Below are 27,131 nucleotides of genomic sequence, written 5' to 3' on the forward strand. Positions count from 1 at the left end.
TCTTTTGTCCAATAATCTAGGTGGGAAAAAATAATAAGCATCTTTGGGGAAATAAAGAAAGTTTGGTATCAAATGATCGTCAGTGAGCTTAATAAACATTTTATCTACAAAATGGCAAACAACTTCAGTGGCGTGTTGAGGTTTTCTGCATTCCTTTGGCCACATTGTCAACATTTTTTGGTTAAATCAAATTTTGAACAAGTTCATGAAAATTTTTCATAAATACTATCTGCTATATTTTGAGGGGGCAGACTTATTCATAACGTTGATCCAGCATTGGTTTCCCGATTGACAGCATATATTATCAGATAAATTGCAGCTCAAAAGACAAGGATGAAAGGGTCATTACATACTATTCTATCAGGGTTCCCAGTATGTACTGATTAAACTCATTCTTTCGGCGGAGTGGTTCACTACTTTTTTGGTGCCTTTAGAGTATTCAGGAGCTATTTGCCATGACGAACTATGCTTATGATAACCAAGTTTCAGGATTCTAAGAGAGAGGCCAAACACCCCTTCAGCTCACCTTATATCCACCAATGGCCCAAAATAGGGTTACAATTATCTTTATTTTATTAAGTTACCTATTGGCCAACTGCCTTATCCTAGTAGTAAATTAAACTGTTGCATATTTATTAATTATAAATTTTTATTTACAAAACACAAACATAATCATTCTCATCATTAACTTCATATGTGCACAAAAAGTGGACATATTGCCATAAGTTGGCAACACTATTACTTAATGCATGTATGTGATAGTCCTGAGTCATGCAGCAACATTAAAATCTGCACTTTGATTGGTTACTTAAGGTCTCATCGATTCATTTTCTCTACTTTATTTTTTGGTCAGCGACTTGTGTGAATAATTTTAAATTCTCACACAACATAAACAATTACACAATCTTACCATTTTATAAATATGAAATTGTAGTCATGAGGTGGCTCCAAATTCAAGTAACCATTCATACATCTTGCTGCGAAAATGAACGTGGCTGAGAAGCCATAATGAAACTGTGCTGGAATGGTTCAATAGATCCTTGAAGACGCTTGCTCAGTTTTGGGTGAGTCAATGAATTATTTCCTCAGTCCCAACTTCTGCAGCTTTTTCACATCAAGGTCTCCATAATAGTCCTCACTGCAGATCAGAGAATGGGCAAGCAGCAAAGAAACCAAAGTGTGAGATGAAATTTTAGAATGAAGACAAGCATAATTCATTTAGCTTATTGGGGCAAAGATCTACATACCAACAGGACAACAGGCACGATAGCTAATAAGGAAAGATAAAGAGCACGAGCATTGTTAATTATAGCAGAAAAGAAATATTTTTACAATTAATGACAGAAAGATTCACAGAATTGCCATTAATATACACTCATCTCCCTCCTAATAATCCCAAGGAAATGTTAAGGATGAGAAAGTTTAATACAAGACATAAGAAACACTTAAACAAGAGAAAAAGGTTACTCATGCCTTCTAGTGAGTAAGAACAGATAAGATTCACAATATAAGGGTAAGTTTTCGATAATTTTGTTCTATGATATGTGCAAACATTACCAGTGCGGTAATTCAAGTTTTTCAGTGGAAAGTAGGGATCAGAGGGTGGATATTCATACCATGGAATAATTAGCACTAATGTAACACCAAATATTATTTTTATTTTATATTTTTTGAGTTATTCATGACTGATGGTGTATGTTTACATTTTTCAACTCCAAAAAGAGTGAACAAGGAATCTTTTTAAATTAAGGGACCTGTATTATTCATTAATAACACAAATCCTTTCTTTATGCAACCTTGTATATTAACAATACCTTAGTTGGCAATTTTTATTTTCTTATTAAAACAATTTTTTTTCATTAAAACTCTATACCACAGAATGAAAATTAACAGAGCTAGAGAAACAGTAAAAAATAAAATAAACAACAGACTCGTAGGAAACAATGTGATACAAAACTATGGGTATAATTTATTCTAGCTTTAGTAATTTCAATATTAGCATATCTATTTTTTAATGCTTCCCTGATAGTAATAACATTTTCAAACTGTGGCATGAGACTAATAAAGTTACAAATAAGTTTTTGGAATTATCCGTCATTTAGGCCATAATTTAATAACAAAAATCTTTTCTCCCAGGAATTTTAATCCACACATTATGGTGCATGATTCAAAACTTAGCAACAACATCCAGAGTCTTTGCTGTAATGGTTCTTCCATGAACTATATGCCACTCACAGTACTCCATCCTAAAGGGTCCATAACTATAATTGTCGCCCCAAAGCCGTCAAATCAGATGAGGGGAACTGCACTGCACATCCACGTCTGCCCACATTCACGTGAACGGAACATCGGCATCCATAGAATCGGACATGAATTTGAAGATATTGTTGAGCAGCAGTTGGGTTTGCCTCCTTGATGATGATAGCAATCCACGTCGTTAGAGGCACTGGAGGCATATATATTGACGGACACTGGACTCATGTCATTGAAATTAAGTTGAGAGATGTCAACTGAGTGACCTTAGAGAGTCACAAAAATATTTCAACTGAATTAAAATAATTAGGCGGCATCATCGTAATCAGCCTTGGAGGGGGCAGGACGGGATGCAATGGCGGGTTGGGGTGAAGGACCAGATGAGCGAGATTGGGAAGATGATGGACGAGGCTTGGCATTCTTGGGAGCAGGAACATTCCTGGGTGGGCTGTTGTTTCCTTGGAGTCCAGCGAGGAGTTCGCTCTTGCGGATGCTCTTCAGATCCAGGTCGCCATAATAGTCCTCACTGTTATTGGTCAGCACCGAGGGTATACATATTTTTAGCATTTCATGATTTATTCCAAAAACGAATCTTACAAATATACTATTATAATGAATGCCAAATGAGGTAGCGGAAAATGATACCTATCATTGAAGTGTTGATACATTTATGAAAATAATATTGTTTAATGACATCCAAAGGAGAAAAATTTGTTGGTACAATTCGGTAATTTTCAACATTGATATGAAGGGAGTGAAACTTTAACTGTGAAAATATCAGAAACAGAAAATGGGTGACATTTATGTTAGGAAACAATAGTCAAGGGAAGAAAACAAACCAAAAATAGATGAGGAAAAGTTATAGTATACATAGAGAAGATGATTATGAGCCTTTCTCATTATTTTCGAGTATATAAGACAGTTCAGAAGGGGTTAGGCAAATCACCAAAATGAAATTATACATATAAAAGAAAAGTTAATTAGATATAAGTGTGAATAGATGGATTCTTTTCTAATGGTAAAATGTGAACATTTATGGCAGTCCATTATATACCACATGACAAGAAACTAATTGAGCACACTCATCTAAAATATCTTTGTTAATCATTAAAACATTCAAATGCATTACAATTGTTAAAATGTGCTTATATGAAAATAAAATATGCATGTATATGCCATGCTATTTTCATTCATGTTAGGAAATAATTAAATTTGATTGTTATGGTTAACAATGCTATGATAGTCCAGATATCCAGTTAGATATCGTGGGAGCATAGTTTTGCTTGGACAAAAATCAGTTATTTAAGATAAATGACCCAATAAATATGAGAATTTTCTGGGTAAATTATAAGGTTAAATTATATTTTAGATACTAGTAAATGTAAGTAATACCTTTCAACATATATTTTGAGATTTATAGTGAATTTAATGCCCTGATACTTAGTTCTTGCATCACCAAGCACTTGCAATTAAATTAAAATTCAGGAAAAATTAAATTTGAGATACTGAATAATATATGCTTATCAATTGAAAGGGCATTGGGGCATTTTATATAAAAAAAACCCATATGAAGATTCCCATTTCTCTCATATTTCTCAGATATATGAGAATATTCCATATTCTCATATACATATCTATCTATTTTAAAGAGAATAAATTATTATAAATGGTAAAAAGTCTGATAGATGAAGAGAAGTAAATGAGGAAACACGTCAAACTCCTCAATCCCTTGTCAGTACAGATTTCATTCTCCTGCATGCATCTGAATTTGTTAAGTTGACTGTGCCTGGGTCAAAAATAATAAGCCCCAAATAAAATGCTTAGAAAACTAGAACCTTAATTATTACTTGAAATAATATATAGGCATTCCAGCCATAAAATGAAAATCAAATGATCAACTCCATGGCAGAATATTTAAAATTTGTAAATTATTCCACACACTTGTAAAATACAGCATTTTACCAAGATGATGGGCTTTCTCAAGTTACAGAATGGAATGACAACTCTATGAGCATATCTCAAGTGCAAAAGTAGGTTTTATAAATGGTGGTAAAAAAAATTAAAGAAAACTCACCATCCTGGGACTTCCTCGGGATCTTCGCAGTTACCAGTGCCTTCAGCATCACCAATCTTGAAGACAGTGCCAATGGGGCAACCATACTCACGGGCAACTCCCTCAAGACAGATGTAGTACTTGCGGCAGTCTTCAGGATGAGCATGACGAGAGAAAGTTCCACTGTTGGCAATTTCTCCAGCAGCAGGGCAGGAGAAACCTCCAGCAACCTCTGTTCACAAATAAAGATGACAGAGTGAGTGGCACAATACAGAGAATATGATAATCAAACCCTGTGACATAAACTCCATACAATGGAATGGTATTTAAAGAAGGTGACACACCGCTGCGGTCATTTGCTACATGAGGGAACGGTTTAGAGAAACCCAGCATTGGCATCAGCCTACTCTCAACGAATGGTACCAAGTGGAACACATCTTAATTTTGTCTTCAACAGACAAGACTACTGTACTTCAAATGCATTTGACTTCTTAAGAAATAAATTATTGCCAAAGTATGTAAACAACTAAAATAAAGCTTCACCTTTAAGGAGGCAGGCACGACTGCTTTCGCATAAAGTAAGTACCTCAAGAAAGCATGTCGTATGGCCAACGGATAAGCAATCATCACATTGTTAAGCTCTTCATTGGGTCTCTAAAAATCATTATTTATTCTCAATTTATATACATTTCAAATATTAATTACTGAACTCACTGAAACAACAATATGGCCTCAATCAACAGCATAAAAATTTCCCAGCAAATGGCATGAAAAAATAAATGCAGCAAGGATAATGGAACATAACTGAAAATGATCAATCAATTAAAAATTTTAGGTCTTCTCACCGTCATTTCGGCACTCAGGAACCTGATCAGCCCACATGCAGACACGAGACTCCCTGTCATAAGCAAGTCCGGGAGAGCACTGGTAACGGCTGGCCTCACCATCCCAACAGTTCCAGAAGGTGTCGCATTTCTTCTCATCGGCGAAGATACCGTACAGACGGGGGCAGTGAGCTGTGCCAATTGCGGGTTCTGAAAGAGAAAAGAATCGTGAAAGTTAAGATTTGATTTCTGTGACATCAAAGTTGCAACAGAATACCTTTTGTGCCAGTGAATAATTAATTAATTTTCGGCTGATTTCCCGAGAAGACTTCATCAATTAACACATGCATTAGAATGTCCAAGTATTTCATCTGACAAGAACTCATTAATTTCAAAAGGTGAAAGCTGGGCCTCACCTTTAGGCTTCACTTCTCATGTAGTATACAAGATCAACTACTAAATTTAAAGGATAAGTCTTCAGCGTTGATTCTTCAAGGATATCTACAGGATATTAGAATCTTAAAAAATATCAAAGAATATTATAGCAAGGATACACAATATACACTGATCATCACAAATACATCCACAGTGAACACTCTGGTGCCCTGTTTTTCTTCCTTTTCCTCTGAAAAAATGTTTAACCGCAGCGAATATTGTCAAACCACATCTGTTGTACATATATAAATTGCTCCAGTAAATGTCAGTTAATGTCTAATTCTTTGAGAAACCTCACCAGAGAAATTTAGACTAAAACCTCAAAATAAATATTTGGGAAATAGATATCAGTCAGATATAAATTAAGATTATTATTAATCAATGACATGAGCTTAGGCAAATGAGGTAATCTTGGCACGTAGTAGGCAACCCACAATACACCGAATTTTCCTACATTTCCTCAGTTCACAATCTGAAGATGGCACTTTTTTCCGATCGATGTTATAGAAGTTATGGCTTAAAAAGTGAAAGTAATGGAGAGATATTTGATTATACTGTAACTAGCATGCAAATTTTAATGGATTCTCAATTTTCTCATTGCATTCAATGAACAACTACGGCATTGTCAAGGGACATCCCAACGCCCATTTGTCTCCACTATATTTCCTGCCATGAATTCTGCAACCGAAAAATGACTTTTTCAGGTCATGGGGAACAACACAAAAGTTGGCTAAGTGTTGTGGGTTGCCTAATCAGCGCAAAAATTACCTAGACGTGCGTCGAGGTATGTCATCAAGTCAATGAAATCAATGAGTTTTTAACATTTTTGGCAATAACTCCCATGAAAGGTAACCGATTCGGATGCAATTATATTTCCAATTACGATATGGGATCGGAAATTCTGGCGAGTATTAAAATTTGCTCCGAGAAAAAGTTACAAAGCGAGGCACCTCACTGAGCATTGGGTTACGTGAAAGCTTCTACTCATTTTCGATCTCAATACGTGTTCCCAATCGTAAAAAAACTGAATATTGCCAGATTCAGTGACAAATCGGCAGATAAACCTCCGAAAAATTAAGCGGTGATAGGTAAAGATATAGACATATTATTCATGAGTAAGAGGCATTTACGACTACTGTAGAAAGTATTTGAACCTTATCCATGATCCCAGGGGCGGATTTAGGGGGGTCACATAGGTCATGACCCCTCCCTAAATTTTATCAAAATTTTAAAAATTTTGTTAGTTTAATAGTTTTTGTATCCTTGTAAAGAAGTAAAGGGAGTTCACATGAAAATTCAAGACTACAAGTTCCAAACGTAAGAAAAGTTTGATTTGTATTTAGCGTACAGCGTAGCACTCCCTATTGTAAAAACGGCCCTCTCTCCCGAGGGATTCTATGCTCCCCAGACCTAGGTCATGACTCCCCCCCCCCCCAAATTGATGCAGAATCCGCCCTTGCGATGGTCCCACATTAGAACTTCATTAGGATAAATTTTCATCTCCACCAATAAAATCTGTACCCAATACATAACTCTAAACTGAAACTCTTACCGATATTCTTTCTGTCGCCACAGTCGACGTTGTGAAGGTAGTCGCAGTTCTCCGTCAGGTATTTCGGGTCTGAGGCATCGAAGGCAAGACCATTGCCGCAAGTCTTCAGCTCGGCCGCACCACCATCGCACTTCCAGTACTTGTCACAGGATGACGAGTGAGGATAGAATCCGTAATCATCGGGACACTTGAAGTTCTCTTGGGCAAAAGCTGTAACGAGAAATAAAAAACACGTCAGTTAACACTCAAATATTTCAGGATTTAATGAGAGAAACCTTTCCTCTATAGTAAATTAGTACTAAGTAAACTAAGTAGTTAAAATGTTTAAGGTTCACTTTTGATGTTTGATGAGCACAACCTGATCTTTACAATATAGCTAAATGTCCAGGATTTATAACTTCAACCAGAAGACGTAACCACGTTAGCAAACCAGGGTTATGCTCATTTAAATCACAAGAAACCTAGTAATGGATTAATTATTTTAACTTCCACTAACACATTGAACAAATTTCACGGCAAAGAAAAGATGAATTTGTTAAATCCATTCATAAATCTCCATTTTTCACATTAGCTACGAATCAATAATAAGCGATAAAGAAGCTACATAGGCAAACAGTTACACTAAAGACTGGTACATAAAATCAGACTAAATAAATTGAATGTAATGCCATTTCCGCTTCAGACAAAGGACTGACATTAACTTTAAGATTAAAAAAGCATTATGTAACAGATGCACAGAAATATAATAATCCTGTCGACCAAATCTCCATGATGAGTCAATGTATGAATTTCACCATAAAACTGTTCCGTATCTCCTGTTCACACGCGACTGCTCGGTTCATGCCAAGTTCGGAGGAAATCGATCCAATTCAGCCCGTTAGAAACGTGAACTCGAAAATAGGAGAGCGGTTTTGCAATGAAGGTGAAAGTAAAGGAAAGCCAGGAGTTGGACGCGTGTGAATTTGTGAGTGTGAGAGGAATAGGGAGAGGAATTCTCGTAAATAAAAATTAAATTATGCCTCAACCGATGGCTACCAGATCGACCAATCGATGATATTTCGTAAACGGTGTCGAGATCCCTAACTTACGCAATAAACTCTTCTCATCATCATAACTTTCCTTCCTCAATCGACTACTATCACATTTATACAAGGCGAACAACATGATTACTGCTCTCTCGCTATACTTAATTAACCTCATTTACACCTGAGAACATTATCACGATCATGAGAACAAATGAAGAACACGAATTTTCGTTAATAGTAATTCCTACCTTCAATCTATGCCTACGGGTCACGCTTTTTATAATTAAAAAATGGATAAGCTAAAAAATAAAATGAAAAATGGGTGGCAGTTATGGGTATGTTATGACTCAACTTCATTTTCTTTGCACTCATTAAGAGGACATTTCACCCTCAGAGAGGAAAAATTATTCTAATGTAGTTTCGTATGCTTTAATAATAAGGTTCAAGAATTTTCAGGGTCGTTTAATCAAAAATTCTTGAAATGCGCTAATATAGACTGTTCTCTATGACTAAAGGACCTTGCCAAATTCCTATACGTGATAAGACCGAAATAATAAATCAAGAAAGCACGATATTTAAGCACATTGAGCATTTAAATCACTCTGAGAACAACCATGAATTTTATCCTGGCCTTTTTTCTTTCAACTAACATCTAAAAAAAAGTATTTTCGATATATGCGTTGAGGTATTTTTGAAAAAAATAAAGAACTCAGATTTTCGCATTCTTCATGAGAGAGAAAAAATACTTGGTTTCGGTTGATTAGGTTAGAAATCTGCTGACAGATCGTTTTTGGAGGGAAACTGCGTTTTGAAGCGATTCTGCGCCTCAGAAACTTTCCACTTGAGGTATGTCACGTGGAGTTGTTGTCGGAAATGACGAGGGATTTTCGCTTTTCCGTTTTGGTACACACGACACCCTTCGCTTCCGTATTTTCCCACAGCAGCGACTCGAAGACGACAGCGGTGAGAGACCTCTTGTTTAACGACGGAGAAAATAGCTTCCGGTAGTCGAAATAATTTTATTACGAAAGCATCATGGATTCCTCAAGTAAGAAATATATTTTAAGATTCGACACGCGCACCTATATTTTTTACAATTTACATCTGCATCTTAAGGCCTGGTAACACGTACGGGTTAATGTCTAAATGTATGAACGCGTGAATGAAGACGAAAATGAATCGTGTAACCACCCAATTTGCGCGAACGCATGAACGGAAAATAGAAGCTGTTTTAATTTGGTTCATGCATTCGTTCATGTTCCGTTCCGGTCCACAAAAGTCATTCATGCTAACAGACATTAACTCGTGCATGTTAATGTACCGTGTAACCAGGCCTTTAGATATGAACGATTTGCGGTTGATAAAGGAAAACTAATTTACAGCACCGAGAGGAATGTAAATATGCTCTTAACCAAGTCAGATTACTATTACAATGTATATTGTGATTTCAGACACGTATATATTTTCTAACTAAATTTTGGAAGGGAATACAATACATAAGAAGACTTAATGAAAGTTCAGTGGACAAAACTTTCTGTCGTTAGAACTTGCAGATCCTCGTTCACGAGCCAAAAATAAAGCTTCTTAGTCTCAAAGATTATTTTTGTGTCCATTCCACACGAATTTCCCGCACCGTCATTCAGCTAATCCAATATGTTTCGCTCGGAGAGATTGGTTCAAATATAACCCCAACAACTAGAATGAAAATCAAGCTTCTAGCAGACACAGATTACGAGTGTCTCAAATTATTCCAACAAATTAAAACGGCAAAATACGGAGTGAAAGCATAGCGATCAAAATACAGATCCACGCCAAACTAGAGTCGCGTGACATAAAATACTGAGTCGCGCATCGCATGCCGACAAACTAGAGCAGATACTTATCACACGTGTCAAAAGTTTTGATCAAACACAACGCTGCAACCAGTAAACATTGCACTGTAAAGCTTGAAATCACTTTTCACAGAAGGGGCCTTTCACAGGAATGGTGGAATGAAGATGGAGAGGATGGAGAGATTTTATTTATATCATTTTCGGCAAAATTCGAATTCATAACTCAGTGACCGTATGCATCGGTAGAGAAAATGTGACAGATTTCAAAACTAAACGGACGGCCCAGCTTCTAGGAATATTTTTAAAAAAGTGTCAGTTGAAAAAAAAAATCATCGCGTCTCACACTGGCGGTTTAAGCTTGAGAGAGTGAATGAAAGAAATGACCAGGAAAAAAAAGATGGGAACTTTTTAAGGTCAATGCCCGACACACATTTCCCGCCCGAAACTGAGAGCCGACCGTGGATACACTTGATTTCCCCATCCACAACATCGATAGTCTCTCCCACTGATCAAAATATTTTTTTATTTCCTCCCAGATTGGGGGCCGGCGATCGACAGTCGAAGCCGTTGGCGGCATCATCCAGAAGAGATGCAACATCTCAGATGGCCTTACTGTAAAATATAGTGACTGTCTCGCGAAGGACACCGTAGGAATAAGGCCTTACCAACAAAAACTTGCAGGGACTTGGAATTTAAGGTAAAAAACGACTGTTAGTCACTAGAAACTCCACATCGTGGAATAATACGAAGTGAAATTTCCTAAGGTAAGGTCCTACCAGTTGCTGAGGGATCTTGGGCACCTAAGAATTAGTATCCTCGCTTTTTCATAGAGAAGTGAAAACCCATGATGATTCTGAGGCTAATTAATATGTACACAAATTTATGCATGGATATGAGCAATTTAGGACGAGATGATCAAAATTTACAGTAATCATCAAATTAGATGAGTAAAGTGACCCCAATTTTCGGTGGCATAACCAAATAACTCGTTAAATCAGAGCAATGTTCCCCAAATATATTTGTATCTAGCTTATTTTCATCGCCAACTCTCACCACTAGAGTGAGAAGGTTATTATAAAATTCTACCGACCTTCAATCAAAATCAACCCTTTCGTAACCAGAGTTCTCACTTGAGTGGCGAAAATGACCTGTTTTCGAGCAACATTTTAGCCTCTTCGCCCACCATCTTTTTATAATTACCGATTTCATAATCAAACTACCCACTTGGAAGACGAAAATGACCGCTGTTTCGGGTGGCCTTCACCAAATAACCAGCTGAAGCAAAGCATTTTGCCCCAGTGACATTCGAATCTCGCTATTCCTCATCCCCAACCTACCTAACCGACCGGGTAAGGCGAGCGAGATATTTTTTAAAGAGGGTAAGTATGGAGGGAGGGGATTATTTTACGAGCTGGTGCAAAATCCTAAATGTCACCTGTCCCCCCCTCTCCCCTCTAGATCGACTCCACACGGGTGGCTCCGTGGGAAGATGGCGGCGGTTGGCGGGAACCTCGAGACGGGTTGGCAGAAACCTCGAGACCGGGTTGGTGGGAGTGTGGGGGCATTTGACTGGGGGAGAATATTGGGGCCATTTGACTGGGGGAGAGTGAGAGAGAGGGAGACAAAACACGAAACAAGTCGGCGCTCCTCGAGAAAATCGCTTTTACTTTCTTTTTTCTTTCCTCCTCGTGTGAGGTAGCACGGAGGATGAGGTGAAGTAGAAGGACTCACTGGAGAAAACCACCACGCCGAAGCAAGTTTTGGAGGACTTGCGAAAAAAGTTGTTGAAGACGGGATGGTTCCAGGTCCATTTGATACAACGAACAGGATTTTTTTACTTTCAAGTTTCTCATCGCTTTCGTCGCACGATAAACAAGAATAACATCCCTTCAATTCCTTAAAATCAAAATACTAAACCCCACCTCCTCCATTTAAGTGGTAGTGAATTTTTTTCAGAGGCCTTAAAGAAGCAATTCAGGGTCGAAACGGTGGACTGATCCAGCTGAACGTCTCAGAACCATGAATGAGCAGTTCTTCGATAAAAACAGCTTAAAAATATAGACCACTTTCGATGTCACCGTCATTTTTAGGTTTCGACTCTCTCCATTGATCACGTTAATTCGACCGACCACAATTATCACACATTAATTGCTGAGGGATTTTGACCACCCAGTAACGAGCATGTTCACTTTTTCATATCCATAGAGAGACGTTGAAAACACTGAAGATGATGATTCTGAGGATAATTGATATGTACACAAATTAAGGTATATCTGTAAGCAATAACTCATGCATTAATCACTTACTAAGTTGACTGTTCGTTTTCTTTTAATAACTAATAGTTATATTTGAATGGTTGCATCTTCGTGCCATTAGCACTCCCCTAGTATCTGCTCTGACCGCACTTCGCTGTCCTGTGTGCTTGGCCTGTGTGAGCGCGTGTCTGATTTAGGCTAGGATGAGGGCTGCAAGCCTGGTGTGGAATCACCCCGTGCCACACACCCTGATGGTTACTTGCAAGGTACCTCGTAGATGTGGATGAAGCGATTAAGAAAGAGCTGATCAAAAGCTGCAGTAGTCATTCCATTTAAAGAACTCGCGATCGAATAAATATAAGCGCGTCGAGTATGGGAGTGTTGAAGAGAAAAAAGTTGAGAAGGCCGGGTAGGAATGAGCTTCAGGGGAAACGAAAGAGAAAGGCAATGCGTGGTACAAGGACCTTTACTTTCCCTCACAGCACGCGTCCCAGCATACGAGCGCGACAATCTCCCCACCTTCCCTGCCTCTTTCAAACCATCTACCTCGATTGGTTGACACGCGTGCGTGCCGTGATCGACTGGCGGGCATATTTAACGGTAAAACGTTTCGCTCCTCCCGCCTAAACCCCCTTCCCTACCCCCGGCATCTCGCATAACTGGTTCAGGCGAGGAGACGAGAGTGGAAAAGTGGATATTAAAAGAATGTATACATAAGATGGAGGATGACGATGCAAGAAGAGACCGACCCACTCGACTGAAGAAGAAATAGACGCGACCAGACGTTGAAATCGAGAAAGAGAAATTTGATTGAAATTTTGAACCCCAGTGCACGATCGGGATTCGAAGCTTGATCACGAATACTTCCCTCTTCACCGGGCTTTTTTGGGGATAGATCACTCGCGTGATCTTGAAATTTTAAGGATAAGCAGGGTTAGATTTACATGTGAGAAAATCATTGGAAGATAAACATTTTCAAATAAGAGGTACGGGCAAATGTTGATAACGGTTATTTTATACAGCCTGAAAATTTTAAGATGGTAGCATAAGTTCAAAGTGTCCGGCACCCAAAAAAGACCGGTCGAGCAAAACTTATTCGCTCTCTTTAGAGGACACATCGCCCTCGCTTGACCGGTTATACTTCTTCGTGACCTGTTACACGTACCAATGTTGCGAACATTTAAGGGTGCATAAAGAAGACCCTTGCCAACATTTGCTTATGCATCGAATTCAATTATTTTATTTGGATATTTTCTCTTTCAACCACAAACATTTCAAGATGCGTTAATTATTCGCGAAAAATGATTAAGTGCGACCGGTTAAGAGGGAGTGGTGTGTGCTGTTACGCACAATCTTAGCCTGATGATGGCCTTTGGTGCAGAATCAGGGTGGCGATTCATGAAAGCTTTCATTAACCGTAATAAATCCACTTCAATGGGATAGCAACGATTACCATTCCTTCAGACATATAATTTTCAATTCATAATTGGTTAAGATACTTCTGTTAAGATTTTCATGCTAAATAAAAATTCACTATGCAATTTTAGAACAAAAGACAACCAAGAATGAGCTGAAAATAAATTAAGGCCTGCATTTCTGCATCCATAGGGAGATCCTCCCCTAAGGATCTTGAAGTAATGACTTGCGGAATTGGTCTACCGTAATTTCCGTTCAAAAAGGAATGCAAATCGCAATGAGAGCATGTTTCAGGATAAAATATATAAATTTACGAATAGTAATTTCCACACTTAAATACATAACTTCACCACGATCATGGTTCCGACACTCCATGTCATTTTCAAGGTGTTTCGATAGCAAAAGAGTGCCAAAATCATGGTCGGTAGTGGAGTTATATGTTAAAGTGTGGTAGATTGTTACTTTTGTTGTTCATATTTTATCATGGATATGCCGCATTTCCTCCACTTCAAACATGAAAAGATTTCATAAGCATTTTTTTTCAGATTAGGATTTCATTCTTTGAAAATAATGAAATGCAAAAAAATTTTATAAAGCCACATAACTTTAATGCTGTACGACCTAGTTTTCGACGTGGCACGTCATCATCTGGTGCCACATCAAAACCTAGGTCGTACAGTAAGTTTATGCGGAATAATAAAGTTTTTTGCAATTAATTACATCAAGTTGATTCCATAAAATCACGCCCAAAACAACGAAATATGTACTTAGAAAAGTTTAATTGTCACATTTGATATTATTCCAGAGTTCCATGTTCTCCAACGCAGGATTAAGGAGACTGTTAAGCACGGTGCAGTGTGTCCCGAATTTCCTTCGCCGGGAAAGGATAAGAATATAAATGAAGTCGAACACAAGGGCTGGGGGCGTGAGGCAGGGATGGTTGGTTAGACAACCAGGAGGGGAAAACACGTATAGACGAGGAATGGATGAGGGCAAGTCTCCCTGCTTTTGTGTTCCAAGGACACAGAAAACATTCTCTTCTGAGTATGTCACCGTTTCCGCCAACTAAGCCGACGCCCGGAAACGATTAATACCCAGCCTCATCCTACAGAAGGCCACAATGTATTACATTCCATCAGATTTGATGATGACATCCTGATTTACCGGGAGGTCGGCAAAAACAAATTGGAAACGATGGAATCAGACTGAAAGAAAAAAACCCAAGGATAGTTCATTCACCAGCAAAATGCGCGTCGCATTTCCAAAATCAGGCTACGAAACGTATCAGATAAAAAAATTTCATGGGCACGAAGTGATAGGGATTGTTTATGGGTAGAAAAAACACGCGATGTATCGAGTATCATAAACTTGACGAATGCGGAAATTCTCATTGAGGGAAAGATGCCAGAAATACAATCTCTTGTCTACTCAACAGCTGTTTAAGAGGCAACAGGAGGAATGTGAATCGTCTTTCCTTCCTGCTCCGCCGCCGTTTGCTGTGTATTACGGGTGGTTGGAGAAACCTCAGTCATTATGTAAGCAAAGAAAGCCAATAATTACTTCCAATCACACGTACGCACTTGGAATAATCGCAAAGCAGATTGTATCGGGCTACATTTCTCTTTTGATACTCAAAGGAAGCCATGAATCAATTCAATTCCCTATGCCTTCTAAAAATTTATCCATGAAACTTACATCAATGAAGGGTACAGAAAAACAACACGAGACGTCAAATTTTAAAATAATATTTCTCAACGAAGACTTTCAGTCTCAGGTGTTTAAATTATCATTGAAATTCTCATGAATTTAGTGATCTCAGTAACTCTCTAACTGCTGGAAAATATCACGACTTACTGCCAAATTCCAACTAAAATTAATTTCTTCGGAAAACGGAAATAAACGATATCCCTGAAAAAATCTTGTGAAGGTAGGATAGAAACAAGTTTTCTTATGTTTTCCTTCATTATAGTATGAAATTTCACGGTCAGTTCGCAATAACGGTGAAGCTATCATTGAAATTTTAAGATAAAAGACAAATAGATAAATCGTTGACATGAAATTGTAAATAATAGAACATTAACTAAAAGCCAAAATCTCCTCAAAAGGGTGAATATTTTCGTATGATTCTATGAAATGTATGCGAAATTCATGAAATAACAAGCTGTAAGGTCCGAATAAACGTTGCGCCATGGAGCACAAACATGTGCATCGTTGACAGGGAAGTGAAAAGAATCTGACTGACATTTACTCACTCAAAAATACAAACCTCTTCAGAAAGGTTAATAGTCATGAGGGTTCAAACATATTTTATGGATATTCTGAGACACAGGGAATGGGAAATGATTGGGCGTAGGGGAGAAAGGAGGAATTTATGTGGGGATGACACCCCATACGGAGGAGGACAGGTGGAGTGGGGGCGAAGCGTGACGAAATGACAAGTGAACGAGGAAGAGCGTGATCGGGTGAAGATGAGTTGGCGGGCGACGTCTTCCGATGAAAAGGACGTGATAAGCAGGTTGGAAAAGGGTGGGGTGGGCTGTTGATCAGGAATATCGCGGAGGCCGCGAGAGCAGACGAGAAAAACGGGCAGGGGGGGAGGAGGGACCGGCAATAACAAGTGAAAGTTCTCTCCGCTCGTGTGGCCTTTAAGAAAAAAAATCACCTTCCCCCTCCCTCTCCACAGTCTTATCCCCTCTGGTGGTGACTTTCAAAGATGGCAGGCTCCCTGAGGGTCTGGCGGGTTGCCTATCCCCAGGGATACAACCGCGAATTATGATGAATCCAAAAGGATGATGCAATGAAAAGACCAAACGGACCGATTGAAACTTCATGTATAAATCACTTACCTTGGAGAATCTTTTGGCTATAGCTGGTACAACATGGTAGTATTACGGCAGACTAAATGTGTGGGCCGATATAAAAAAGTAAATGGCACTGGCGTCCGGTTCAATCGGTTCGTCGTCCGGTTCGGTCCAATATTTCAAGCATCAAAGCATGAATGAGTGGATAAGGCTTAGTGATCATAAACTATAGTGATGCAGAAAGAATATCTATATTTTTATCTCAGAAGAATAAATATTGGAGACCGATTAAAAGCAAATTCATAAATCGATGCATGTGAGAGTCTACCGTTAGACCTAGGGAAACAGTGTTTCTTCAAAATGATGCTATAAAGACAAATACTGACTGTGAAAAAATTAAAAATTAACGTAAAATCAATCAATACCTCACTTCCTTTAAAATTCTTCCTGTTCATAGCTATTAATTTCAATGTTTGAATATTTTGTGCAGTGTAAGTCTCGAAGTGAAATCATGTAACTAACTGAGGTGATTTGCTCAGGAAGATATTTGCAGTCAGGGACGGAAGCACTAAAAAACCAGCAACACGAAATGAATTATCTATAGAAATCGTTGTGCATGGTGTTAAAATCATCACTCAAAGAAAATAACTTTCGCCCCGCATGTAATTTATGAAAAGCAATTGAGACACCACGTCCTAAAAGGAAATGAATAATAAATTCGCAGGTAAGGCGCGGGAAACTTTTGACACTTATCATTGCCAAAAATTAAAAATGCTTACAACACGCGTCAGTATGAAAGCTACGCCAGATATTTCCAATGATTAAGCAACTTCGACAAAATATGAGTGAAATTATTGATGCAAGAAAGTCAAATGTGATGACATACCAACTTAGAACAGTTGATGAACTCCTGAGAGTGAAAGCAAAATATAAGTGCAAGTGAGGAAGGAAGGAAAGACATAGATGAAGAGAAACTTCGAGTAACCGATTAGCCTCAATTCTTGAATGTAGAAGCATTTACAGAAAACATGCTCTTTTACATTTTTTGGCGTGCGTTTTTAGCAACAAAATTTCTTTCCTCAGAACTCCAACCAACTTGAGAAAAAAACCTTGAATAAACCTCGCGCTGAGACTTGCAAAAAAAATGAATGTCAAGAAACGCTATGCATTAATGAAAACTTCGAGTGAACATCCACGTATGCAACTGTTACCCAAAAAATACATTTAGCAAAGGATAAGAAGGGAATATGTAATATTTAATGGATAAAAATTAAATTTTAAACACAATCTCGTCCTCTCCGTTAGTTTGCCAAATCAATCACTCCACTGTTGGCATATTACACCGAAGGAAAGCGAGTTGAGGAAATTGCCCTGCAGTAGACGAACTCAACAAACCAGCGTTGCATGTTGCATTGAATTTCCCTCTCGCAAGATGCCAAATCTAAATCCCCCTTCGCTATTACGCAACCTTCGCCGCTACTCACTCTTTCACCCATAGTAGAAACTTATCATTCCGTTAACTATCGAGCGAAAGACATTCATCTAAGAAACGCTTCCGAGTTTACAACACACACATTTATTAAATCCCGACTGCTGGAGTCGGGAAAAAGACAACAAAGCAAACGTAATGAGTTATTATATACCAATTCATTCAGGCACTTACATTCGCTATGAATAATCGGGAAATAAAAACACACAACAACCGTCACCCTAATGGGAAAACGCTTGATTTAGTAAAAGCGAGAATTTTCAGAAAATCATATTTAATTTATGAATCATATTATTGTCCAAAAATATAGGAACAGCTATTTTGATAAAATATATGGTCGGCGAAAAGTCATTTTTGTAATTAATTTATCACCTTAGTATTAGATAAAAATACTCAACATTAGTAAAGCCCATAGAATCATAAACTCCACTTGACTATGTACTCAGGCCGTGGATAGGCCGCATATCGGATTTCGTTCATGAAAGACATTTTCAAATTTTACAAATGGCCCTTAAGAAATGATCTGGCTAATACCAGGCAAATCGACTGGATAAAGTTTTCCCTTTTTTACATCCTAGTGAGAGGTTCCATGGCAATAATGATCCTTTCGTCCGGTTGAGATCCCGAGAAAACTTAATCCAATCTGCACTACAATTTGATTTCACTTATTTCCCCTTCAATATATTACCCAAGCCTAAAATCTATTTCGTAGATGCTACAGAGCATAAAAACACACATGGCCTCATTTAAGAAATAATATAGGCTACGGATAGAATAAAAATAACAAATGCCCAACCCACTTGAACATTATTCGGATCACAACTCTACGAGGAAGAATTTTTTTACGCGTTCGGGACAGACGCGTTCGAGGAGAAAGATAGGAGCGGTAGGTGAGCGGTTTGTTACCGCAGACTTCCCTGTTTTACACGGCTAGTGCTCGCGGAATGGGCGTGGGCACTGTTGGGACACTGCGGAGTGCAGTGAGCGGCCGAGGAATGCAGTTCCCACCCACGCGGGGCCCCTCCCGCGGCGCCAGCTTCCTGGAGGGGATGCAACCGCTCTTCTAGCGCCCTGCCCTCACTGGCCCACTTCAAGGGACTACAAACATCGAGAGGAGATACCCCCGCCAAAAGAACCATACGCACGTAAAATCCATTATATATTCGCAGCATTTGGCTCAATTGCACTCTGGATTTCAGATGGGTGATTTGGTCCATATAACGAGAAAAGACTCGGTAATCATGGATCATCTAACCCGGTTGCATTTTAAGAATACTTCGAAGGGCAGGCACCATTTCATGTATCTCTTCTTAGTATCCCGTAACGATACTTAAAATTCCATGAAGACATCAAGTCCATCAAGAGTCCAAAGATCAAGGATATTTAAAAAGTCAATCGATTAAGTAAACCCATATTTTTCAAACACTTATATAAAATTTTTATAAGAACGTCATGGTAGATTGCTAAACTTAACGTCTCAGATGAAAAACTGTTTTTATATCGAGGTTTTAAAATCTTAGAATGAAATTGAGGGAAAAAATATTATTGCATTATTTAAATTAGGTTAGACATTCTCAAAATACATAAATATTAAAAACATTTATATATTTTTAAAACTTTTATCAAATATTAAAGTATTTACTGAAAATCCCCTTCGGAGCCCAGTGGTCATGAATGTCAAGTGTTTCGATATTTATAGCTGAATTTATACCCTGACACAGGTAACTACCAAAAATTCAAGTTGGTATGTATGATTTTATTTTACGAGTGAAATACTAAGCAGTATTTTTCATTGTTATAGTGATACGATAAACAAAAAGAACTTTGAAGATTACTAACATTGGCTTCAAAAGAACAGTTTACCCCTTTTTTAAATATAAAAATGCCGATATAAACCACATCGACACAAATACTTCTTCGATATCGTGTTATGACTATCGAATGAGCCATAGATATTCCAGTAAATAAACATTTGGTGGATTTATCTGAGTGAATTCCAGTTAAATTTTCCCACAGTTGCAAATGCCCGCGTGTTTTAATCGACTGGAGGGATAGTAAGAATATATGTCGGTATTTTTCGGGTGTGGAAGGTCAAAGCCTACATACACAAGAATACAATGGTGCGACCCAAATCACTCGTGGAGTTAACGCAAGGCGAGGCAAGGGGAAAACGCATATCTTACGTCTTTCACTCACACGCAGGCGTTACCGCCAGCCGCGAGCCGACGGGGCGTTGCCTGTAACTGTAACTAGCGCCGCGCCTTCGAGGACGGTTGGGATAACGATGCAAAGGAAGGCCTTCACTCAAGAACCGAACGTATGCAAGGAAATGGAAAGTTTCTCCTCATCGTTTGAAGGCGGAAGGTAGAGAGATATTCTCTCTTTCTTTCTCTACAGCAATTACGAAGCTAATTTCCGGAAAAAATGATGCAATTATGAGTTTTTTTACAAGACCAACTTCCGGGGTGGCGAAAGTTTTAAATGTCATCTCTCAGTTTACACAAATCGTGCCTGTTGGAAACTCTGAACGAAGCCGTACCACATCTTTAGTAATGCCTACCTGGGAAACCAAAATTCAGGCTATTTAGCAATTTCTTGGCTAAATAAAAGGATAACCCAACCGTACCAAAATGTGTCTACACTAAGATATGAACAAAATAGTAAAAAAATGTTACTCAAAATATGTTCCTTTTCGCAAAATAAACTCGTCAAATGTAAATTAATCGGGCTGTGTTGCCTAATTATGATACATTTAGCATCTTTTATCGACATTTCCCAAATATTTTAGAGTAATAAACATATATCTATCACAACAGCAGTGATAAAGATATGTCGCGTAAAAAAACTACTACACAGGTCAAAATCAGGGGGGGGGTGGTATATTTTTTTAAATTCCACTAAATGTAAACCAAGTAATATCTATTCCATTAATACGTAATGCGGCGAAGTTACGCCTAAACTCACTAAGTCGCACGACAAGCACACTAAAATTCTTCCCTTGGTGATGTTATGCAATAATTACAGGGTAATTTAGCCAAGGGTATCCTAAGAGACGTCCATAACATATGAAGAAGTCGTTGTAATATTCTTCCATCACTCTCGCTTACACTGGGGTCATCTCTACCTCCAACTATGCAAAACAACGTTAGGGTTGAATCACTGAGAGAGTGACTGATGATGTTATGCTGTATTTGCAAGGAATTTAAACGAAGATAGCCCAAATCCCATAAAATATGAGGGAGTCGGTACAGATACATTCAATCACTCTAGCCGGGTAATCTTCTCCCGACCAATTCGGGGCGCGTGAGGTGAACGAGAGGCTGGAGTGGGGAAGCCCCTCAAGGTACGAGGGAAAGGGAATCAGTGGGCGTTGGCACAGCGCATAGCTTTCATCCCGCGCGCCTACTGCTGGCTCCGCGCCCCAACCCCTTTCACTAACTCCTCGGCCACTTTCACTCCAGTCAGCAGGGCGGGAGAGAGAGAGAGACCGTCTGGATGCAATGTTGGAGGGCCCATGATCGCCGGCTCGTGACGACGCGACTGTGATCGTGGCCAACTTTTGAATTTTTCCGAGCAAGAGTCCGAATGATCGGAAAGGAATTCGACGAATTTTTCGTCGCTCGCACGCGGAGCGGTGAAACTTCGATTGGCCGCAAGGCATGTTCGCCTCAAAAACGATTTGAAATGTGAGCCTCCGGTATTTGTCTCAATCCTTCCAATACAACTCCTGAAACGACGCTTTCAATACCGAATCTCGCCTTGGTCTAAGGATTTTTTTCTTATGAAATAAAATTGAATGCTCCAAGTGTAACTCGGTGGAAATGTGTTCATGATGGAATATTTAAACTTTACAATCCTTCCTAAATTTCAATTGAAATGAATAGAGCGAGTTACAAATAAATTTTAAGGAATATTCAAAAATAAAATTGACTGTTTCACGTGTAAATGGAAAGAAAATATTCAACATTCACGATGGAATAATTAAGATTTTTAATTTTTCCTAAATTTTATTTGAAACGCCTAGAGAGAGTTTCAAATAAAGTTTCAGTTGAAATTATTAAGTTTAATCATTCGATCATGAATTTTTTCAAGTTTTCGGGGAGGGAGAGTTTGATATTTTTTTATAAGAATTTTACCGGATATAATTCCCCCCAAAATTATCACCCTCAATGACATTTTCGATATTAAATGCACGTATTCAGTGATGAGTGACCTCAATTTCCCCTTTAATATTTTATTTATGACCAGCTACTTAGGTCCTAAGCATCAAACTAAAGATTTAAGTCTAAATAACTCGAAGGTAGCCGGGCAGAGAACTACCTAACAGCAAATGAACAGAAAAATATAATCATTTTAAAAGACACTCGCAACTTTATTTCCAACGCAACAAGCTTACGAAATATTTAAAAAAAAATACTAACCCACTTCTAATAAACATCTGCCATAATGGAAGAGCAAACTTCGGTAAATATATTACGGCGTAAAACGATTTTTCCACTTTTTTTCAACTGCAATGAGTACACTGTTTATGCTATCTTGAAGTCTATATTTCAGCATGACGGTTACACCTAGTTAGCCCTCATGATGCTGTTCTATCCGCGCCATTAAATAAAATAAACACGACCCAGGTATGAACTGACCGCGGAATTTTGTCGGCATCAACATCTCCGTCTCGGAAACTAATATGCGGTTCTCAGATTGTCACTTTAACCGCACTAAAACCATGTCCTCACTCACAAGTGTAAAGTGTCAGTGTCCCATTCTTAAGGTCACCTTGAGCCGAGAGTATTCCAAGGATGGACATTGGGTAGGAGGGTTAAAAGTATGAGGAAGGTAGCTACGGCGGTAAGGGTACCTCAAGATGCGGTTCGAAGGAGTCAACATCAAGCACACGACAACAGGGGAAACCAAGATTATGACGTGACTGCGGTGAGACACTTTGCAGCATTTTCATGAGTCATTAAAGGTAATAAAAAAATACATATCATCATTTTTCTTTCAAACATTTACTCCAACACAATTATACGGTTGAGTAAACACTTTCAAGGATCATTCGATACCGTTTGCTGCAGGATGAGGCTTCAAAGTGTAAAAAAATATTACATTTGCTTGTAGAAAGAGAATTAAACGTTGAAAATTGACGATTAAACACTGAAGAACAAAAATACTAGTACATTTTCAAAAAACAATGATTTATATAACAAGGAATGAAGGGATGGTAACCCATAGATATTCAGCAGAGTGCAAATTCACAAACGTTAAATGGATGATGAAAGCATTCCAAAATCTACACCTGAAAACATTTACAAAATTTAACAATAAATTCGTATCATTAGACTGAAAGAATTGATTTTTGATTTCCCGTGATAAACTACAACCATGAGACAATAAATTTCTGGATGTAGTAGAAGCACACAAATACATGCTGAACTTTTTTATCTGATTCTGATCCTAAATACTTGATAAATTCATTGTAATTTAAAATAGTTAATAGGAAAAAATAAATATTTAACGTCACAAAAAGGCCGTTACTATCACATCAGCAGAAAATAATCACTGGCATTAATTTATAATCAGAGAGATCGGGCCAAAATCTTCTCAAGGATGTTCATTAAAAAGAAGACGATGTAGATTATCTTGAGATATTGATATCTATAGTTCGTATCAAGAAAACGAATGTCCTAGACAAATAAATGCTTCCATCAAAGAGGGCAAAGAATTTCCTGAAGAGGACTGGAGCCTTTACACATATATTGTTATGCAAAACTTCATAAATTAATTATTTTAGAATGTGACTATCAAAAGCCTTAGCAAGTATGAAAAAACTTCAATCTAAAGAAATAATAGCAGATATTAATCAAGATAAATAAGGCGTAATAATAGATGTTCGAGGAAGAAATACTAAATGATCCGCTAGCACGATCGCAGGGTATCCGTCACTCCCACCTTGCGGTTACGAGTTATTCGAAACGCTGCTACCAAGACTATCTCTACGGTAATGTTGCATGCAAAAAGCAAGTCTCTCTAAAACATTCAACCAATCACGAAGGGTAATACACACCGTTCTTGGCCTTGGAAATAAACGTTATTAGAGCGCCTTGCATGAGTATATCCATCCAAAAGAATGGCTGAAAGTAGGTGGGGAAATATGCAGCAAACAAATATTGAAAATGTGTTTTGAGGTTTATCATTTTCCACATCTTAAGCGAGGAAGCAGATGGTGTGAATCTGTGAATCAACAATGGATTCAGGGCCAACCAGATGGCTTGCGGGACTTCGTTTCTCTTAGATGAAAGAGGCTGATTTTCAATGTCGGTGCTTTCTACATAAGTCGAACAGTAAGCTTGAGTATTGTCAACTTGACACGATGGAGTGAATGACCGCAGAAGAAAATTAAAGTGTGTGTTCCTCAAGAATTCAATAACGGATAGTAGAATTCCGTGTTGCAAAAAGCTGGTGGATATATTCTTGGGATTCTTAGATTATGAGTCCAGAAGAGAGAAGATGAGTAATGCGTGGTGTAAGAAACACGTTTGTAAAATTAATTAAAACTGTGCCGGATGAAAAGGTACATGTTTCCATCGTAATCGGTTAGGAAATAATAACTTCATATTAATTAACTTCCAAAACACTCACAAGGGACTGAATAAAGGATGGTTCCAGGAGTAATTAATGCATGTACAACAAAAGAAATATCATAAAAATTCAACATTGCCAATACTCAATTGATTTGCGCCTAGATGAAGCAAGGATTATCCCAAAAACGTTATTATACCGGTCTAAAACGACAAATGAAACTATTACAAATAAATAATCGGAACATTAACCCCTAATAGAAGAGAATTCGATGGAAAGTACACAGTGAGGTTGCATTGTGGTTGAGGTTACATCCATGTCAAGTCAGTGAAGTGAGGATTATTATTTAATTCATCAAAATTGAAAGGAAACTATGTACTGAATTAGCTTACTTAACACCTATAAAAAAATCCAATTCATTCCAAATAAAAAGAAAGGTACGTCAAAATTTAGTCTCTTCTTTATAATTAATTTACTACAGAATTCTTTTTATTTTATTAAATTATTGTAAAAAAACATTGTTAAAACCTTTTATTCTGTTTATGTATCAAATACACGTACTCATTTTCATTCCCAGCCATGAATAACGTGTTTAAATATACCGAAACATTGATAAAAATTGCATTGAAAATTCATCAAGACCTATACTCCAAGACACTGAATCTATATTAATCATGGAGGTCAAGAGGGGGGAAAAATTTAATTTTTAACTAAAATAAACAAGTTATGACCCAAAAAAATAAATTATACCGGCGCAGAACAGCAGATGCCATTATTAAGAGGGTCTAATTTGGCCCTTAACCTCCTTTTCGACTGAGGGGACGCAACGGAACGTTTCATAAAAAAAATAAAAAATCGTTTCAGGAGACTCGACTCCAGAGAGTTGACCACCACTGCCCTGCTCTCTTTGGCGTAGGTACCCCCATATGTCGCGCGCATGCCGTCCCCATCCTCCGAACAAACCGCTTCTTGCCCACAACCCTTCAATCCGAACATCTCAAAGCCGCTTGGTCACGTGGGAAGACACTTGCGCGCGTAGGAGAAGGAGAGAAGTTGATCACCTTGACGTGGGGTCGACTCATGCAAGAGAAAAGGGAGGTAGAGAGAGAGAGAGAGGGACATATAGCGAGCGTCTCGTGCTCCCCTTTCATTACCCACACCCTATTACCTTCGTCCCTTATGCCCTCGTCCATGTTTCCCTCTCCCCCACTCTCCTGAACTTAGCCTCCGGTGAGACAGTCGCCGCCACCTTCCCAGAAAGCCGCAGGGTCGGAAGCATCGGAGGGCCCCCAGCGGGGTGACCACAGAGAGCCTCCAGACGAGACGCAACCCCGAGAGTATCATTAATCCTTACAGTCGCGGCCTTTGGTAAGGTCCTCTCATTGATCTCAATCGAAAGCCGGCTTCCCCATGCGCGACGGATCTTATTTTCGCTAAGGCAAGGATTACTAACCTATCGGCGTTTGACCACTTTAGTTAATATGATAAAGAAAGCATCCCAGACTTGCGTGGCACTACTTAATTTTCTCGATCGTACGTTTCTCTTACTTTACTCGTTCCAGAGTAGAATCTTCTCATAATAAGAGGAAAGCACTTTTCAATACTATATTTATCAATATGTTTTAAATAAAAATACTCTAGTAGGGAACATGAATAACCATTTATAAGAAAAACAAGAGAAAATAGAGGGCATCTGATAAAAATATTCCATCCGGAGCAATAATTTTGACTAATAAATGTCAAAATGACTGATTGCATCGCAATTTTAGTCGGAATCACAGTCATTTGAATGGCCCAGTACATCTTAAAAATCATTAGGGCAAGTACGCATTTGGAAAGGTTCAAATAAAAACTATTAATCCAAGGCACAAATCAATATACGTATTAAAACTAATTTAGGAAACTAATAAACACAAGGTGAACGTGCTTCGACATGTCCCTTTCCGCATATCAGTTAAAGAGCCTATTGAAGAGTACACCGCATTACTCCCACACAAGGAAGTATAATAACTAAACATAAGAAGGCTACTGATCAAAATTCAACCTTCTTTAATAGCTCATTCGCTACCGAAATATACATTCCCAAACTGCAACGGATGCATTAAGGACATTCAACCGTGGCGAAACAAGCAGCGCAATACAAAGTCAGCCAAGTAGGCTATACTCATCAAAGGATATAAAGTTGCCTCGTTTCACAGGAATTAATAAATCAATGCCTTGGAAATGCCCACATGTGAATTTAAGCATCCCTCTTCCTCTGTTAACCAGAATATCATTGCTCATTCCGGCGAAGGAGGATGGATATAATTCACGTCGGACGGAATAAATTGTGCAATCGCTACAACACTCTCATCCGATTCGGGGGATTATAACGTTCCCCTTCTTTTATTCCACACGAAAACTCAACAGAAAACCCTTAGGGCGGTAAAAGCAGCCTATGTCTCACATTCGGAAATTTTAAGGTGCCTCCCAGGGACAACCATTGCGACCGCTCCAAGCAAAGGAATTAGGTCGAATTTAATCGGCGCGCCCTAAGGGAAACTGGTTTCCGACGAATCTAATGACTTCTTAAAAAACAAACCTGGGCCATTGTGTAGGCACTGTTAAGAGGGAGTCTTTC

The 27,131-nt window shown here is 38.4% G+C and overlaps 1 protein-coding gene across 2 annotated transcripts in view; it reads right to left on the bottom strand.

Annotated features, from left to right (window-relative positions):
- Positions 1–631: 631 nt before the first annotated feature.
- The window catches only part of LOC124168910 (protein obstructor-E), a 35,814-nt gene continuing 9,314 nt past the window's right edge, over positions 632–27,131 (bottom strand). Inside the window, exons 2-5 of one of the 2 annotated variants that reach the window (XM_046547297.1) lie at positions 7,118–7,327; positions 5,152–5,340; positions 4,328–4,538; positions 632–1,138 (exon numbers count right to left, since the gene is read on the bottom strand). In XM_046547297.1, the coding sequence (XP_046403253.1) occupies positions 1,078–1,138; positions 4,328–4,538; positions 5,152–5,340; positions 7,118–7,327 (671 nt within the window). In that variant the 3' untranslated portion in view covers positions 632–1,077. Of the gene's footprint in view, positions 1,139–1,638; positions 2,780–4,327; positions 4,539–5,151; positions 5,341–7,117; positions 7,328–27,131 lie in introns of those variants that run through there. The other variant, XM_046547296.1, reaches the window with a different exon arrangement.

This window comes from Ischnura elegans, chromosome 12, assembly GCF_921293095.1.
Source record: "Ischnura elegans chromosome 12, ioIscEleg1.1, whole genome shotgun sequence".
NCBI lineage: Eukaryota > Metazoa > Arthropoda > Insecta > Odonata > Coenagrionidae > Ischnura > Ischnura elegans.